At 48.4% G+C, this 16,029-nt stretch overlaps 2 protein-coding genes across 3 annotated transcripts in view; both read right to left on the bottom strand.

The window, feature by feature from the left end:
• The window catches only part of Pla1a (phospholipase A1 member A), a 35,400-nt gene extending 34,519 nt beyond the window's left edge, over positions 1 to 881 (bottom strand). Inside the window, exon 1 of the mRNA XM_059277175.1 lies at positions 669 to 881. Coding sequence (XP_059133158.1) covers positions 669 to 741 — 73 coding nt within the window. The 5' untranslated portion in view covers positions 742 to 881. The remainder of the gene's footprint in view (positions 1 to 668) is intronic.
• A 6,877-nt stretch (positions 882 to 7,758) lies between these two features.
• Positions 7,759 to 15,748, bottom strand: Adprh (ADP-ribosylarginine hydrolase). 2 transcript variants are annotated; one of them, XM_059277418.1, is made up of 5 exons: positions 15,573 to 15,748; positions 14,743 to 14,837; positions 12,892 to 13,245; positions 9,667 to 10,027; positions 7,759 to 8,491 (listed from the first exon to the last, which is right to left on the bottom strand). In XM_059277418.1, the coding sequence occupies exons 3-5, from the start codon at positions 13,202 to 13,204 to the stop codon at positions 8,080 to 8,082; spliced, it is 1,086 nt and encodes a 361-aa protein (XP_059133401.1). In that variant the 5' UTR covers positions 13,205 to 13,245; positions 14,743 to 14,837; positions 15,573 to 15,748; the 3' UTR covers positions 7,759 to 8,079. The 2 variants fall into 2 exon arrangements, with proteins under 2 accessions (XP_059133401.1, XP_059133402.1); XM_059277419.1 differs by lacking the exon at positions 15,573 to 15,748 and adding an exon at positions 15,455 to 15,555.
• Positions 15,749 to 16,029: the final 281 nt, after the last annotated feature.

Here is a 16,029-nt window from a genome sequence, read left to right as displayed (position 1 = left end):
TGTGAGTATATTTGTGCGCATGTGTTTGCACTTGGGGTGTGTGTGTGTGTGTGTGTGTGTGTGTGTGTGTGTGTGTGAAATTACTAAATTAAGAACGTGGGTAGCATGTTCTGATTCTCACCAGGGGAAAGATATGATGCAAATGACATCTGAGGGAAGCGACTTTGCCCGGCATCTGTGGTGAGCAGGGACTACCTATCATGATCCTACCAACGGCAACGGCTGACCTATGCCTGAGCTGGGTTCCTAGGATTAGGACATCTAATAATCTCAATGACAAAACTGTTCTTACAGCTTTCCAAAGTTTGTCTGGCAAAGTTAAAATTAACTGCATCTTGAAACAGTGGCTATTTGTAGGCTGAAAACACGTATCTGAGAGTAAATCAAAGTTTATTTTGTTACAATCACCTTGACTTGCACAAGGTGAAAGGACTGTAATTCGGGTGTTAGGAAAATGAGTCAGGAGGTCAGGGGAAGTTCAGTTTTGGTAAGCGGAGAAGGCACTGATCTTACCGCCGTTCCCATTATGATAGTAGGGTTTTTTCCCCCTCTTTTAAAATCACCCCTGGGGAGATAAAGGACTTTTAGGGGACCTTCCAAGATCAGTGCTGTGTAAGACGGCAGGTTAAGAAATAAGACTCCACCCAAGGTCCCAACCTTTGGCTTACCTGAGCTTCCAATGCTGAGCCACAAAAGCGGTCCCCACAACCAGAAGCATCTCTCCCAGAGGGCAGGAGGCATCACTGGGCTGGAGTCTTGGAGCCAGTGTGAAGGAGAGACCTGAGTATCACACAGTCCAGCCTCCCACTGAACATGCAACACCCACTTGGGACTTAGTGATCACTAGCTGGCTCCATGGCTTATAAAATAAGTAAATAAATAAATAAATAACGCTTCCTATTTGTATAACCTTTGGAGTTTTCAGTTTCCTCTTCTCAATGAAAATGAGCACCCTTCCCACACTTTTTTTTTTTTCCTTTCTTAAACCAGGGGACGTTGAAACACACTGTTCTTCCTCTCTGTGCCAAACAAGATCAGGAAATGACTTTCCACGCCTCTCCCATTTCCCATTATGAAATGTCAGTGATGACCAAGGCAGCCTTTCATCTCCCTGTGGTTACAAAACTCTCACTGTAATGGAATTTCTGTGGACATGTTTGGCCCTGGGAAGACAGGACAGCTGGAGCCTGAAAACCTCTTTCACTTTTGGATGCCCCGGGCCTCACCCGGTGTGCAGCCAACACCACCCGTATGTGTACATCGACCGGACAGGGTAACAGGAGATCAAATGTGGTTCTGCAGAGTGTGCCACCACAGCCTCTTGGGGTTAGAACGTAAGGTCCAGTGGAAGTGGTAGCGCTGAGGGGAGTGTGGTTGACGTGCGTGCTTTACAGCCCTGTCAGGGAACATTAGGAAACTTACACAAAGTGGTGCAGAGTAGGGGGGTTTAGAGCAAGACAGGTTAGACCCAGAACACAGGCTCTGAACTACTGCCCTGGAAATATCCCTGGGGGCAGCCTCGTCAGTTGGCGAGTACCTGGTTCAGTGAGAGAGCCTGTCTTAAAAGATAGAGTTAGTGGAAATCAGCAGACATGGACCTCTGCTCTATACACAGACACAGACACAGACACACCCACAGACACACACACACACACACACACACACACTAAATAAATAAATAAATAAATAAATAAATAAATAAATAAATAAATAAATATTTAAAATTTGCAATGTAGGATGAAGAAGGAGTCTCTACCCACTATTATCCCCTACTTCCAGTTCCCAGAATGCACAGAAGGCCATATGATCACCATTCTCTTATAAGTCCTCTGGAGATAGTCTATCTCAACTCCCACCCCTGCCTTTTAGAACAACAATACAGTTCTAACCTATTACACACACTGTGTATGTGTGTGTGTGTGTGTGTGTGTGTGTGTGTGTGTGTGTGTGTGCATGTATGTGCACAGGAGTGCATGAATGTGTGTGTGGTATGCAATGGCTCAGCACACGTTGTTGTCAGAGGACACCTTGCAGGAATCAGTTCTCTCCTTCCACCTTGTGAGACCCAGGGATCAAACACATGTCATCAGGCTTGGTGGCAAGCACCTGTACCCACTAAGCCATCTCTGCAGCCCCACAGATCTTCCAGACATTGCTTTTCAAGCTCACAAATGTATCTTAGAGCTTCCTTGTTCTTGTTTCCAGGATGCTTAGACCACGTCATAAAGTTTGGGGGCCCCACCTCAAATGCACCCATCCTACAACACCCGGGAGCCTAATTTTCCCCCAAGTTCCTCTCCAATTTGAGTTGAGGGTATGACATTGGAGTTCCCACTCCTGGATGCCCGGTATGTCCTGCATGTAAGCATGTGAACACATGAACACACACATACTTCAGAACAAGGCACTGTAAGTGAAGACAGCAGAGACAGTTGAGCCATCTCCAACTGACCCAGCTCACTTCTCTTGCTGGGAGCTCTCAAGAGCAATTGCAGACCACGCAGGGAACACAGCATTCCAAAACAGTAGAGAACTGGCCAGATGAATCTGGGCCCCGATCCAGCCTTTCCGCCTCCTCTTTCCCAGAAACAGGAGGATCTTCGATGTTTTAGCTCACAGAAGCACGTGTCTCTTGTGTATAAAACCCAGGGCTGACTGCCCTCTGAGTCTCTGAGCTGTTGTGAAGTGGGACACATATAGGGGACAGCATTCCTGAGTCGTGGGGAATGGCTAAAAATGCATCCTAGGCTTGTGGTTTCCCTGCTCTGTGGGTAATAAGTCTACTTCCTGTAACTTGGGAAGAGGAGAGGGAGCCCTGTCTCCGGTCTAAGGCAAGTTAATAACAGGAATGCAGTGAAGCCATTTCACACCATCTAAAGTCTTATGGAGGAAGAAAGCCCCATATGATCTTTCACCACACCACATGGCTTTAGACTCCTTTCTGGTTGTTTGTTTGTTTGTTTTGTTTTTAGCCAGGGCAGTGTTGACAACTGCCTGCTTAAGCTAGACAAGGGCTATGAGACGGAGCTCCATCCCCAGCCACAACTTCCATTTCCAAAGCAATATTCCTGCTTTCCCAGAACAAACCAATGGAGAGCTGCGCTACATTTGTCCAGACAAAAGGTCACAGGGGAGGGGTGGGGTTTCTCGGAATAGAAAGATGCTGAGTCCACAGATGACTCCAGGGCTTCAACTGTGCAGAGAACCGTTTGTAGCTTTGGAATGAAAGTTTGGTGCTAAAACTCTATGGCTAATGTTTGTTCTCAAACTAAAAACTGTCAGTCTTGCAGGCTTATCTTTGGGGCTGCCTTACTACAAGGCAGAAGCAAGAGACAGCCTCGGGAAATAAGACATGTGGGTCCCTTGGATTGAGTCAAAAAGTTTCCCGAGTGGCAGAAGAAACCGGCTTGAGGTGGTATGTTTGGGGATCTCCCTGTATCTCCCATTTCATCACAGGCTGGCAGAAAGAAGACACCAGATGCACTTTTTAAGGAGATGTCACTAGCATTTAGATAGCATAGTTTCACATTGCTAATCTTCCTTTGAGTGCTTGTCATATGTCAGATATGTGTGCATGCAAAACATACAATCCACAAGGCAGGTGATGTTACTATTTCTGCTTTGTACATGTGGAAATCAAGGCAGAGCCAGGTTAAATAACTTTCCCCAGTCCACACACAGTAGCAGGGCAAGCTTTCAATCTGAAAAGCTGCCATCAGCGACGGCATTTTTATCCACTAAATATGGATACTGTTATGGGTATTAGAGCACCTCCCAGCAGCCCTCAAGGTGGGCAGCGTCACCCTACCTCCATGAGTCCTAGTGATGTGAGGCCCTGGGAGCAAAGTGGGTTCTCAAAGGCAGTTTTCTGCACAGTATCAGAGCATGCCTTCCTTAAGTCTAACCGTACAGCTGACACCATGTCCCTGAAGCAAGAGAAAAGTGTCAACTGCACAGGTCTCCTGCATTTAAGGCTGGGGAACCCAGAAAGCCCACCTTAACCTAAACGCCACCTCCACTGGGCTGTCTCTGGCAGAGGTTATTCTGTTGATTTTTTTTTCCTCAAGGCCATGTTCAACAATCACCTTTATTGTTTTCGCCCTCTCAATGACTGCCACGTTCTTCCACTTACCAGTTGTACTAACATGAACTTGAAGTGTTTATTTAAACAAGCTTTTGTGGGGTGGGCAGAGGTATTTTGAGAGTATGGAGCCTAGGCTTGCCTGGAACTCATTATGGAGCCCGGGCTGATCTTACATTTACCATGTAGCCCAGGCTAGCCTCAAAATTATGGCGATCTTCTTGCCCCTGTCTCCAGAATGCTGGGCTTACAGGCATGGAATACCATGCCCAGCTTAAACTTTCATAAATGTCTTTCATCTAGAATGCCTATATGAAGAAAACACAGTCAGCCCCTGAAGTGGGCTGACAGGTACAGTGTTACCGTCACCTACTAGCATTGACCAACATGGGGGAGGCTGTGCTGGTTGGAAGCACTGTTCTTTATTAGTAAATAAAAATGTCAGTCCCCAGCTTCACAGACAGGAGAAGTCAAAGGATTCTCTGCTCACGTGCCCTGTGCATCTCTTCTATCTGCTCCCCATTTGTAGCCTTTATAACAAACTGGTGCAGTAAGGTTTGTCTTTGAGGGCAAGCTGCCCCAGCACTTAATCCGACATAAGAAGGAAGTTGTGGGAAATCTGGCTTACAGTCATGAGACACACACAGGTCAGTCCGGGATGTGAGGAGGGACTCTGAAATGGGAAGGTCTTGTGGGTTGGCACCCTCAACCTGCAGATCTGATGCTAACTCTACATAGACGGCATCAGCACAGGATTTGAGGGCAAGCAGCTGGTGCCTTCTGGGGATTGGCTGGGGGTATGGGGAAACAACCACCTCAGGTCGGCTGCTTAAGTGTCAGGTGGTGTGGCAGGAGGGAAAGCACTCCAATGCTTAACCCATTTCTTACAGTCAAATCTGGGCACAAAGCCCAGCTTGCTCTCATCCCAGCTGTGACTCTGCACAGACAGCAGCACTCTGCCCCACTGTGTCATGTTTGGTTGCTCTGAACCGTTTAACACGGGGCGACACTTTGTCATCGTCCCCCCGCCCTCTTCCTTTCCCTTTGCCATGTGGAAAACCCCTTAGCTATTCCTTAGAGGCCACTCCTGAATTCCGAAGATTAAATGATGATAGTAATAACAGCAAGGCTGCCCACTACTCCTCATCTGGATGCACTGGGCCGATGGGCTCCAGTCCTACCCTGCAGTAGCTCCGTAGCTGCTAACGGAAGACACGGGCTTTCTTGTTCCAGTGAGGCAGAGAATGAGGGGCTGTGGTTTCTGTGGTTAGAGACTGGTGAACACGGGGCTTAGGACAATGTAAGTTTTGCAGGACATAGAAGAAATCGTTCCCCTACAACCCCAGGTAGTAAATAAGACACCATCAAGAGAGCGGTCTGTCCAGGCCTGCCCTGGTTTTCAGCACATGTGGATAATAAATGTGATGGGTTAATGGTGGGAGCACACTTCTATTGACATGCTTCGACTTTATGCATCTAACTGATCACCTTTTTCTTGGTTCTCATCCTTCCTCTCGCTCCTTTCCCTGCTTTCCAAGGTCACCAGTTCAGAGTAGTGTTTGAGGAGGTTTGAGAAAAGACATCTGAAATTCTGGAATTTCCCAGTGTGCCTGTGGTGAAGTGAGACTCGGCGCACAAACAAAACAGGATGTCCAGGGTCTTCTCTTGGCTCAGTGGTTAAAGCCCTACCTCAGATTTCAGCAGACACCAAAACGCCCATAAGTCTCCTGAACTTCCTCCCCTGCATTTTAGAGACCTAAAAGGGCTTGGAAAGGCAAACCCCAAACTAGTGTGATGAGCCTTCTGTCCCATAAACCCAGTTTACACCCGGAAACCGAAGTTGAAATTGCAGGAGTGAGAATTCTGCGGTTGTAGTGAGAAGGGCGGGAAATGGGTTCCTGTCCTTACCCTTGGCAGTGAGCCAGGTGAAGAGGCCTCCTGGAAGACTTAAGTAACCCTATGGACTTCACTGTAGTAGCTGGACCTTTGCCAGGCAGTGTTCCCTTGAGACTGACCAAAAAGATACCCAGCCACCTCCCAACAGATTCAGTGTGGGAACAGAGCTATGAATTAGGGCTGTGGGTGAGCTGGAACAGAGGGAGAAGACAGAAAAGCAGCGTCAAGATATAAAGGAGGCGACAGACTCACTGGAAGACAAGCAGTTCAGTACCGTCAGCTGGCTAGTTGCAAAGGTAACTTGGAGAGCTGTGGGGGATGGGAGGCTACCTAGCAATGCTCACTTAATCCATACTGATGAAGTGGCCGCTTTGTACCTGGGCACTGTGCAAGTGTCTGTGTGGAGCATGGAGATAAGCCAACAGATGGTAACAAAATGTGGGAGGAGTCGTGACGGCAAGTCCCAAGAACACCTGACAACAACATCTGCCAAGCTTGCACTGCTCAGGGACTGCAGGAATCCAACTGAGAAAGTCAGTGCCTCGATGTCAAGGGAGAGAGAGATGCAGGAGTGGGCTTGGTGGCATGCACCTTTTATCATGGTTCTCGGGAGACAGAGAGATCTCTGTATTTGAGGCCAGCCAGGACTCATACCAAAGCCCGGTCTCAAAAAGAAGAGGGAGGAGGAGCAGATGATAGTTTTAAAGTACAGGGCTGGGGATGTAGCTCAGCTCACAGAATGTTTGCCTAGCATGCACAAAGGTCCGTTTGATTCCTCGCACCAAATAAATTGGGCATGGCACTGAACGTTTGTAATCCCAATACACAGAAGGTAAAGGCAGGTAGATCATCTTCAGTTACTTGAGGAGTTGGAAACAGCCTAGGTAAAGACCCTGTCACAAAAGAGGGAAGGACAGAGGCAGAAAGGAAAGAAGTAATGTACATAAGTACATTTGGATGTGGTACAGTCAGCAGATTGTAGAGGTTTGAGTAAGAATGACCCCCAAAGGCTCATATATTTGAATGCTTAGTTGCCAGGGCATGCCACTATTTGAAAGGATTGGAGATATGGTCTTGTTGGAGGAAGCATGTCACTGGGGAAGAGGGTGCTTTGAGGTTTTAAAAGCCCATGCCAGGCCCAGTATTTCTCTTCCTGCTGCCAGCAGATCCAGATGTAGAACTCTCAGCTACCTCTCCAGCACCATGTCTGCCTGGGTGCCACCATGACGGTAATGGATTAAACCTCTGAAACGGCAATCAAGCCCCAATTAAATGCTTTCCTTTATAACAGTTGCTGTGATCATGGTGTCTCTTCACAGCAACAGAACACTAAGACAGTGATGTCTTAGGATCCCCACTGTGGCCCTCTGTTCTCATGCCTTATAACTGCCACTGCAAGAATATCTGAGTCGTTACATGAAGACACTCACGTTTGGTTTGCACACAGCAAGCTGAGAAGTCCCAGGGAGTTAACAGCATCCCTGGGGGTGAGCCTTAACCAATCAGGTGAAAGTCAGTGGATATACACTCAAAACTGGCATGGCCTTTCACCAAGACAAGGCTAAAGGCTACCTTTGGTAAAGGACCCAGAGAGAACGCACCCCAAATGGCTGGGGATCCCTGCTCATTCACACACCCCATGTGTCTCCCTTCCCTCCTGGTCTCACTTCCTGTTCTACGTCCTGGAATTGCCTCCCACACAAATTCCTTGCACTCAAAGCTTTGCGTGAGTCTAGTTGGCGTAGGTAGGGGACCCAATCAAGAAAAACTCAGACAAAGCATTTGGAACAATTCCATGATAAATACGGAGACTCAAATACAAGGCGTTTCTGGAATGGGAAAAGTGGACGTCATCAACTGAAATAAAAAGATTCTCCAACACAGAAATGAACACAGGGAGATTGGGGAAGTGTGGGAACACAGGAAGAGAGTGTGGGAAGGTGCAGCTAAAGGCACCCAAGGAACTTGTCATCTCAAAACTCTTTGAGCGTGAGATTAGGATTCTTGACTCTGGAAAGGTTGAAGAAACTGAGCAGAATCACAGCTTCGGGGAAGGGAACCACCAGAGGAAAAAACAAAAAACAAAAAAAACTACCCCCTCCCTAGGGGCCAAACGTATCTTTTTTCGACCCAAGAGAATACAAAGCCCTGGCTGCCTCTTCCAGGCGCTCTCTGAACTCTAGCTTCTCGTAGTTAGCAGGACTTACTCCTTTAAAACCGTGCATAAGCCCCCACCAGCAGCCAGCGATGGTTGCTGTGGAATCACTGTCTCCACCGTGAAAAAAGGCTCTGTGGGCAAGCTCCTTCCACGAGTCCCCTGCAGCAAGGAGGGCGTCATAGGCAATCATGGGGGCATCGTGTCCGCTGCTGCCGCCCCAGCCCGAGTAACTCAGGGAGATGTAGAACTGATCCCTCTCCTTCACACCCGAGGGCTGAGAGAAGACGGGGGCTGACTTGCCATCCAAGATTCCTCTAAGTTCCAGGTACTTTTCCCATTCTTCCTGGAAGTAGGACCTGCGGAGGGGAAATCAATTAACAAACTAATGTCAAAAGCTATATGGAAAAGCACCAGGTCGATATGTAAATAGAAAAAAGTCCAGAATGACTTCAACTCCTCATACTGGTGTCATAATTCAGAGGAGGGGGGAAAAAGGAAACCCTAAATTAACTCTACAGTCATTATACCTCTTTTTTTTTGTTTTTGTTTTTTTCAGACAGGGTTTCTCTGTGTGGCTTTGGCACCTTTACTGGAACTCACTCGGTAGCCCAGGCTGACCTCGAACTCACAGAGATCTGCCTGTCTCTGCCTCCCGAGTGCTGGGATTAAAGGCGTGCGCCACCACCGCCCAGCCCACTCTTCCCCTTTTAATGACTGACTTCACATTATCCTTCTTAGAAGAAAAAGGCTCAGAGGCTGTTGTTGAAGTTGCCCATGGTCGCTATGTCCCAGAGTTTCCCCTGGAAAGACAGAAAGATACTGCTCTGGACCCAGAAAAACAAATGTTTATTTCTCGTCCTATAGCCTAACACGTATCTTCCTTATTGAGCAACTTTGTCCATGCCCGGTTTCTGTGGGTAGTTAGTTAAAAAAATGTATGAATGGAGCCAGGTGGAGGCGGCGGCGGCGGCAGCGACAGCGACAGCGCACGCCTTTAATCCCAGCACTTGGGAGGCAGAGCCAGGCAGATCTCTGTGACTTCGAGGCCAGCCTGTGCTACCGAGTGAGTTCCAGGAAAGGTGCCAAAACTAGACAGAGAAACCCTGTCTCAAAATAACCAAAAAAATAAAAATAAATAAAAAATAAAAGGGGAAGAGTGGCCTGGTCACTTAGCTCCTGGAGAAACCTATCTCTTGGGCATTCTAACCAAGGGTTCTGAAACACTGCTTCAAAGCAATACCAGAAAATCAAACCTCAGGGAAATAGGAAATGGGCAAGAAAAGTGCATCTCTGCATCGGCTGGTCATAAACCTTATAGAAAGCTGGAATCCAGAATGGAACCCATACATAGGAGATGATGTCTACAGGTCCCTACACACTTGGCTGCTGCAGGCAACCATGACTGGAGAGGAACTTGAGAGGTAACTTAGCAGGTACCTTGGAGGAGGCAGGGTTGGGAGAACCGTGATGGCAGCCGTGACCTCGGAGCCCTAGGCACACATATGGTGCACGTGCATCCACAGGGACTCACCAGTGTTGAAGATTTTCCTTCACAAAGTAGCCCGACTCCATGATGTACTTCTTGGCTTCTGGAAGCACCTCCAGCAGCCCTTTTCCCCACTGCCATGGTGATTTGCCATTCACGGCATACGCCGTAAAAAGAGCTGACGCAAGGCTTCCAAGGTAGCCTGTGGGGTGGTGGTGGGTCATCCGGCCACTCTCAATGCTGACTTGGATCAGCATGTCCAGCTGGTCGGGGTGAGGGAACCTCAGCCCGATGCACATGGCACGCATAGCAGCCCCGCAGCCACCCTCACGGCTGCTGAAAGGAATCCTCCAGCCATCGGCCTTATTGGGCTCCAGCTTCATGGCATTCTGCATGCAAGCAACACCTAGGGATGAGTCGGTAGAGCAAAGGGTCAGAGTCACCAAAACAAAGGACCCAGTGAGAATAAAGAACTAAACAGACTCCCAAGATTCTCTGTAACAAAGGGGAAGCCATGAACATATGATGGGGATGGCTCCACAACTTCAAACCCCAGCCCAACAGTAAGCCTTCTTTATATATAAAATGCCAAGTGTGATATTATGAATTAACAAAGCAGCATATACATAGAGTAAGCCTTGGGATCTCTCCAATTATTAGAAAACTCACACTATCTCAAAAGATACTATATTTGCTTTTATTTATTTTTGAAAGAAAGGCTTTCTACATAAACCAGGACAGCCTGGAACTCTCTATGTATTCTAGTCTGGCCACAAACTCATTATTAATTCTCCTGCTTCTGCCTCCCAAGTTCTAGGACCACAGGTATGCACTACTATGTATTATTCTTCTTTTAAATGAATAAGATAAGACTCAAAACTTAGGGAACTTAAGGTCACAGAACCAGCTAGTCAGTGACCAACAAAAAATAATCAGTCAGCCGGGTGGTGGTGGTGCACGCCTTTAATCCCAGCACACAGGAGGCAGAGACAGGCAGATCTCTGTGAGTTCGAGGCCAGCCTGGGCTACAGAGTGAGTTCCAGGAAAGGCGCAAAGCTACAGAGAAACCCTATCTCAAAAAATCAGACTCCATAGCTGAAGTCCTCAGTGAGTGTAATAAGACCCTATTGGGGTTCCTGACTGTCAGAAGGAAACTCCAAGTTGCAGAAGAAACAATGGCCTTAGATCAGGAACTATGGATGTCCCCTACATGACAAGAGGCTGAAGGAGGCTTGTTCCACTTTTGTAGTGGACAGAAGGAGCCAAGAAATGGCTGCAGCCTTCTCTGAAACGCAATGTCACTGTCCCCTTATTGGGCAGTTTATACACAGTATCTATGGCTGACACAGGTAGGCAAATAAATCCACATGTCAAACTCAGTGGGTAGCCGATGTTAAGAAAGGATGACCAGAGATGGGTTTTTAAACCCAGTCCTTGGGATCAGAAGAGGTCCTTCATTTGATGGTAAGGAACTCTTCAACCAGGAGTTATTATGGCTGAACTGTGTTTGCATGTTGAAGTCCAAATACATACGCTGAACCTGTAACACACAGTGACTTAATCTGGAGATAGTGCCTTTTAAAGATGTTTAAGCTAACGAGCCATTAGGGTGATGCCTAATCCAATCTAACAAGAAGCATATGGACACACAGACACAAGAGATGCAATGCAGAGAAAGACCACGAGGACCAGAGATGGTGTCCATCTGTAAGCCAAGGAGAGCAGCTCCAAAAACAAACCCAACTTAATGCTGTGTGGCTTAGGCTTCTAGAAACCAGGACATGGAATGTCTGTTTAAGTTACCCAGCCTATAATGCTTTGTGATGACTAATATAGAAAGAGAGGTGGGTCAGGGAAAAGGTGACCTAAACCTGGTGGTCTCCAGGGGGCCACACAAAGTCCCCAAAGTGGGTGAGAGCCACTGTGACAGAACTGGAACCAAAGAGTGTCTCCATCGTTTTTTAAATTAGAAAACAAAACCAGTTTTCTTTGTAATTGTTCACAACAAAAGGTAGAAAATACAAATAGAAAAAAAAATAACAAACTATGACTACTTCCATAACTTAGGCAGAATTGTGAACAAATTCATGTATATGCTTCCAGACCTCTCTCAATGGAGATAAGCAATTGTTCTTTGTGGTGTATGTGCACGCATCCGTGTGCACGCAGAAGCCAGAGGAGGTTGCCGGGTGTCCTATCTCTTTCTCAGACACTTGATGCAGGGTCTAGAGCAGGCCAGCAAGCTCCAGTGATCCTCCTGTCTCTGTCTCCTTTTGCACAGGGGTTACACATGTGACTTTTTTTTTTAATGTGGGTGCTGGGGATTTGAACTCCAGTCCTCAGGCTTGCACAGCCAGTGTTCTCATCTGCTGAGCCATATCTTCAGCACTTCCCACATCACCCCATACTCCTGATCTTCCTGCCTCCATCTCCCAAGTGCTGGGATTACAGGTGTGCACCACCATACCTGGCATACTTTTGTACTTTAGCAAAGTTATTTTCACCACATGTTGTCCTGAAATCCACTTTTTTTCTATTTCATAAATAAAACCTTTCCATATTAGTAACCATTCATCTGCAGAATTTACAAAACCGTGAATGTGCCACCATAAATAAGTTACAAGAATTCAAATCTACACTACTATTTCATTGATATTTAAATGTCCCACAACTTTTTTTCTCCTTTCAAGTCTCTGGCACAGAATCTGACTAGAGCCTCGGCTGGTTTTGAAATCAAAGTCCTCCTGGTCTGGATGACAGGCTCATCACCACTCTCTAGTCCCCATCAAACTTCTGTGTCTTCCCTGGACCTGTTCTCCATCCTCAGGAGCCTCCTCCCAGCAGCACTGTGGGAGCTCACAACTGACTCAGTTTCCCAGTTTGAATCTGAGTCTATTCTGAGTCAACAGAGTTCAGGCTTGCTTGCTCCAGGGCTGTGAGAAAGTCTTGATTTAGCCCATGGGAAGGAATACACTATCTAGCTAGACGCAGGCTGCTGATGCCAGCTGGAGGTACATTGAGACAGAAAATCAAACTGCCTGCTTCTTGACTCAAGGATGGGATAGATAGTGGTTGAATGCCTGTGCTGTGCATTGTTCTACCTCTGTCCTTCAAAACTGTATAAACTGGCTGTGAAATAAACTTGGGACTGTCCGGCACTGACTGGCAGTCCTTTCAACTCTTTTCTGTCTTCTTCATTGTCTCCACCACCGGCACGCCTCCACCCAGCTACCCGGCTGACTAGTCGGCAGGCTCCGACACAGCACTCACCTGGTGCCCGGTCATCCATGTCTCCCATGCAGTCCTGGTAATGTCTAGCTAACAGGGAATACAGCTGAGACAATTTCGGGGAGGTGCCAGCTTCCACGAGAGCTTCTGCTGTAGCCAAGTGCATGACCGTGTCATCACTGACTTTCCACTGGGCCACGTCTATGGCTTCCAAGTCACCCATCTGGGCCAACTGTCGGTGTATCTCCTCCCCATCCCGGAGGAACTCCCACTTCCCATTGAAGTACCCCAAGGCATCTCCAGCTGCGCTCAGCACCATGGCGGCCACATACCTCTCTATCAGCCCCCCACCCATGCTAAGCTTGGCACAGTCGGTCTCGGGGGCAACTCAGACACCTGCAGGAAGACAGGGGAAGATGAATCAGAAAACAAACAAACAAACAAAAACCTGTGTTTTCCTGAGCACTATCCCTGTAGGCACCGTATTGAGTATTTCCCATTTAGTCCTCATAACTGTTCTATGAGAGATTTGCTACTAGGTGCATCTTAAACACGAGTAAATCAAGCATCGTGGAGATAATGGCGTTCTGAAAGTACTGAGAGAACTGAATCAGACCCCAGAGCTGACGAGCTGGTAGGACTCCACCACAGAACTGACTCCCAAGCCGTGTCTCTGCGTCTCGGACTCCTGGGTAGCAGCACACCCATTAGGTCCTACAAGCCAACCCAGGCCTGTGGTTTTCTCCTTTAGGTGACATGCATCTCTCCTTTACGTAGATAAGATACTACAGGTAAAGTGTTCAAGATGAGGAAACGGAAACTCAGGGAAGCTAAGTTCACAAAGATAGCCCAAACGTGCAGACCCCAGTCTTCTGGTTCCCTGCCAGAATGCTTCGTATCACATTACATGGACTCAGACCTGGCCTTAACCTTGGGCAACTTCTTTTTTTGTTTGTTTGTTTGTTTGTTTGGTTTTTTTTTTTGTTTTGTTTTGGTTTGGTTTTGGTTTTTGAGACAGGGTTTCTCTGTGTAGCTTTGGAGCCTGTCCTGGAACTCACTTTGTAGACCATGATGGCCTGGAACTCACAGAGATCCACCTGCCTCTGACTCCCGAGTGCCGGGATTAAAGGCGTGTGCCACCACCGCCAGCTTGGGCAACTTCTTGATGGCTCATGTAAAATGATAATGATTAAAAAAAAAAAAAAAAAAAAAAAAACCAACAACCTCCCAGACATGTTACAAGGAATGAATGAGTTTCCATAAAGTACAAAAGCGAGCACAACTTTGAGATTATTATTCATTAATAACCAGTTCTATAATTAAGCTAGACTAGTTTGCTCGCATGCTTCCCTTTACCAGAAATATTTATATTTTGTTTTTCCTTTTTTTTTAAAATAATTTATTTTTATTTTATGTGCTCTGGCTTTTTGTCTCCATGTGTGTCTGTATGAGGGTGTTGGACCCCCAACAACTGGAAGTATACGCACTTGTGAGCTGCCATGTAGGTGCTGGGAATTGAACCTGAGTCCTCTGGAAGAGCAGCCAGTGCTCTTACCTGCTGAGCCATCTCTCCAGCCCGTTTGTCTTCTATAGGGTATAAGTTGTATAGTACTGGATCGCAAATGACACTCCCACCACAAATTAAATCCTTGCTAAAGCACTGGCTCCCCTGGGCATGCATTTGAAGAGACCCTACTCCTCCTGAGGCCAGTCCCCCACTGCACTCTTTCCCTGTGACACTCAGGTTCAAAGGGCTCCGATGTCTGCCCACTCCATCCATCCATCTACCCCATGTACAGGGGCAAACACTCTTAGGGACAAAAAGACTAGCTGCCCCCTGCCCTCAGCTCAAACTCTTCCCACACCCAACTGCCCTTCTTCCCCTCCACTTACCTAAATGCTATTTTAGACTTAGTTCAAGTCCAGGCACTTCCACAGTCCTCCATTGAGCTACACGGGTCAGAACTAGGGTGTAGGTCAGCAAAGACCTGGAGAAGCAATAAGGGATAAAGACAGACTGAATATTGTAATAGCCAGCTCCTAATCACGTCATCTAAGTATTTTCTTATGTATAAACAAGGCCTAGGAACTAGAGTTCTGTACTCTCTTGAATTAGTGTGACCAAAAAAACCCCACGCCATTCACTCTGGAACTGTTTCCCATCTGTGGGGGAGGAGAAGGATGTGGATAGTATGTTCTCCGAGGTACTGTCTTGGCCCAGGTTTTTGAAGCCCAAGCTTTGTTGACCTCTGAGAGCCGAGGACGAACACCCACACCCTCCCTGAGGCTAGGTTCCCTTTTTTCTGCAGCTGTCCGGGGCTCTACCCAAGTGTGTGGGAAGTCCATGCGGGAAGCAGCCCAGCCATCTTTTCCCTTTGAAATTCCTTTTCACCCTGGCACACGCATCCCATCCCTACTGCGCCAGTCCCCGCCTTCAGAAGTCATCATTCCTTAACCCACTCTAAACCGGTACAGGTCCCACAGCGATCGAACTATACAATCAAAACGGAAGTCTACTTCCAGATAACCCTGTGTTTTCCTGGCCTGGGTGGAAGGAGGAATTAGGGAAAGAAGACGGGGGAATGGGGAGACGGCGGCGACGCACGCTGGGTAGTCTCCGGGGGCCACAGTGAGGGCCTGGCCCCACTCTGGAGGTGAGGGCCCCGGGCCCGAGCGGGTACAAGCTCAACGGGAGGAGCGTGGTTCGGGGAGTCTGCCAGTACCTGCCGGGGCGGAGCTGGGAGCGTGGGACGGGGTCGGGGGGGTTCCCGGAGCCTAGGCGACCCAAGCAGGAAGAGGGGTGGCAGGCGCGGGAGCCTCGTGGTCGGAAGCCGGAGCCGCGGGGCCGAGCAGGGGCGGAGCCGCGAGCCCGCCCCCGGAGCTGGGGCGTGGCGGACGCACAGCGGCTTCCGGCGGGGCCGCTTCCTCCTCGCCATCAGCACCGGGCGGAAACAGTGGCTGTCGCGGCGTCCGGGCCCCGGGGAGGGGCGGCCGGAAGGAGCAGCCTGGGAACCGCTCCGCTCGGCGTGTCGGCGGAGAGCAGGACCCGGGCGGGCGAGCGGGCGAGCTCCCCGTCGGGTTCCGGCCCTCGCTGTCAGCCGGCCTGACGGTGGTACCCAGCTCCTGGAGTGGCGAGGGCTCGTCGGTCGCAGCCCTCGTTTGGCTCTGCGTGCTCTTCAC

The sequence above is a fragment of the Peromyscus eremicus genome, chromosome 12 (genome assembly GCF_949786415.1).
Source record: "Peromyscus eremicus chromosome 12, PerEre_H2_v1, whole genome shotgun sequence".
Classification (NCBI taxonomy): domain Eukaryota; kingdom Metazoa; phylum Chordata; class Mammalia; order Rodentia; family Cricetidae; genus Peromyscus; species Peromyscus eremicus.
This window is presented reverse-complemented; position numbering and strand designations above follow the sequence as displayed.

Excerpts from the sequence above, each read along its gene's own strand:
- Adprh (XM_059277418.1), bottom strand. The coding sequence starts at position 13,204 with ATGGGTGGGGGGCTGATAGAGAGGTATGTGGCCGCCATGGTGCTGAGC. Across the intron at positions 10,028-12,891 it reads CATGGATGACCGGGCACCAG|GTGTTGCTTGCATGCAGAAT; the intron begins GTGAGTGCTGTG and ends ACTCATCCCTAG. Across the intron at positions 8,492-9,666 it reads AAGGAAAATCTTCAACACTG|GTCCTACTTCCAGGAAGAAT; the intron begins GTGAGTCCCTGT and ends TCCCCTCCGCAG.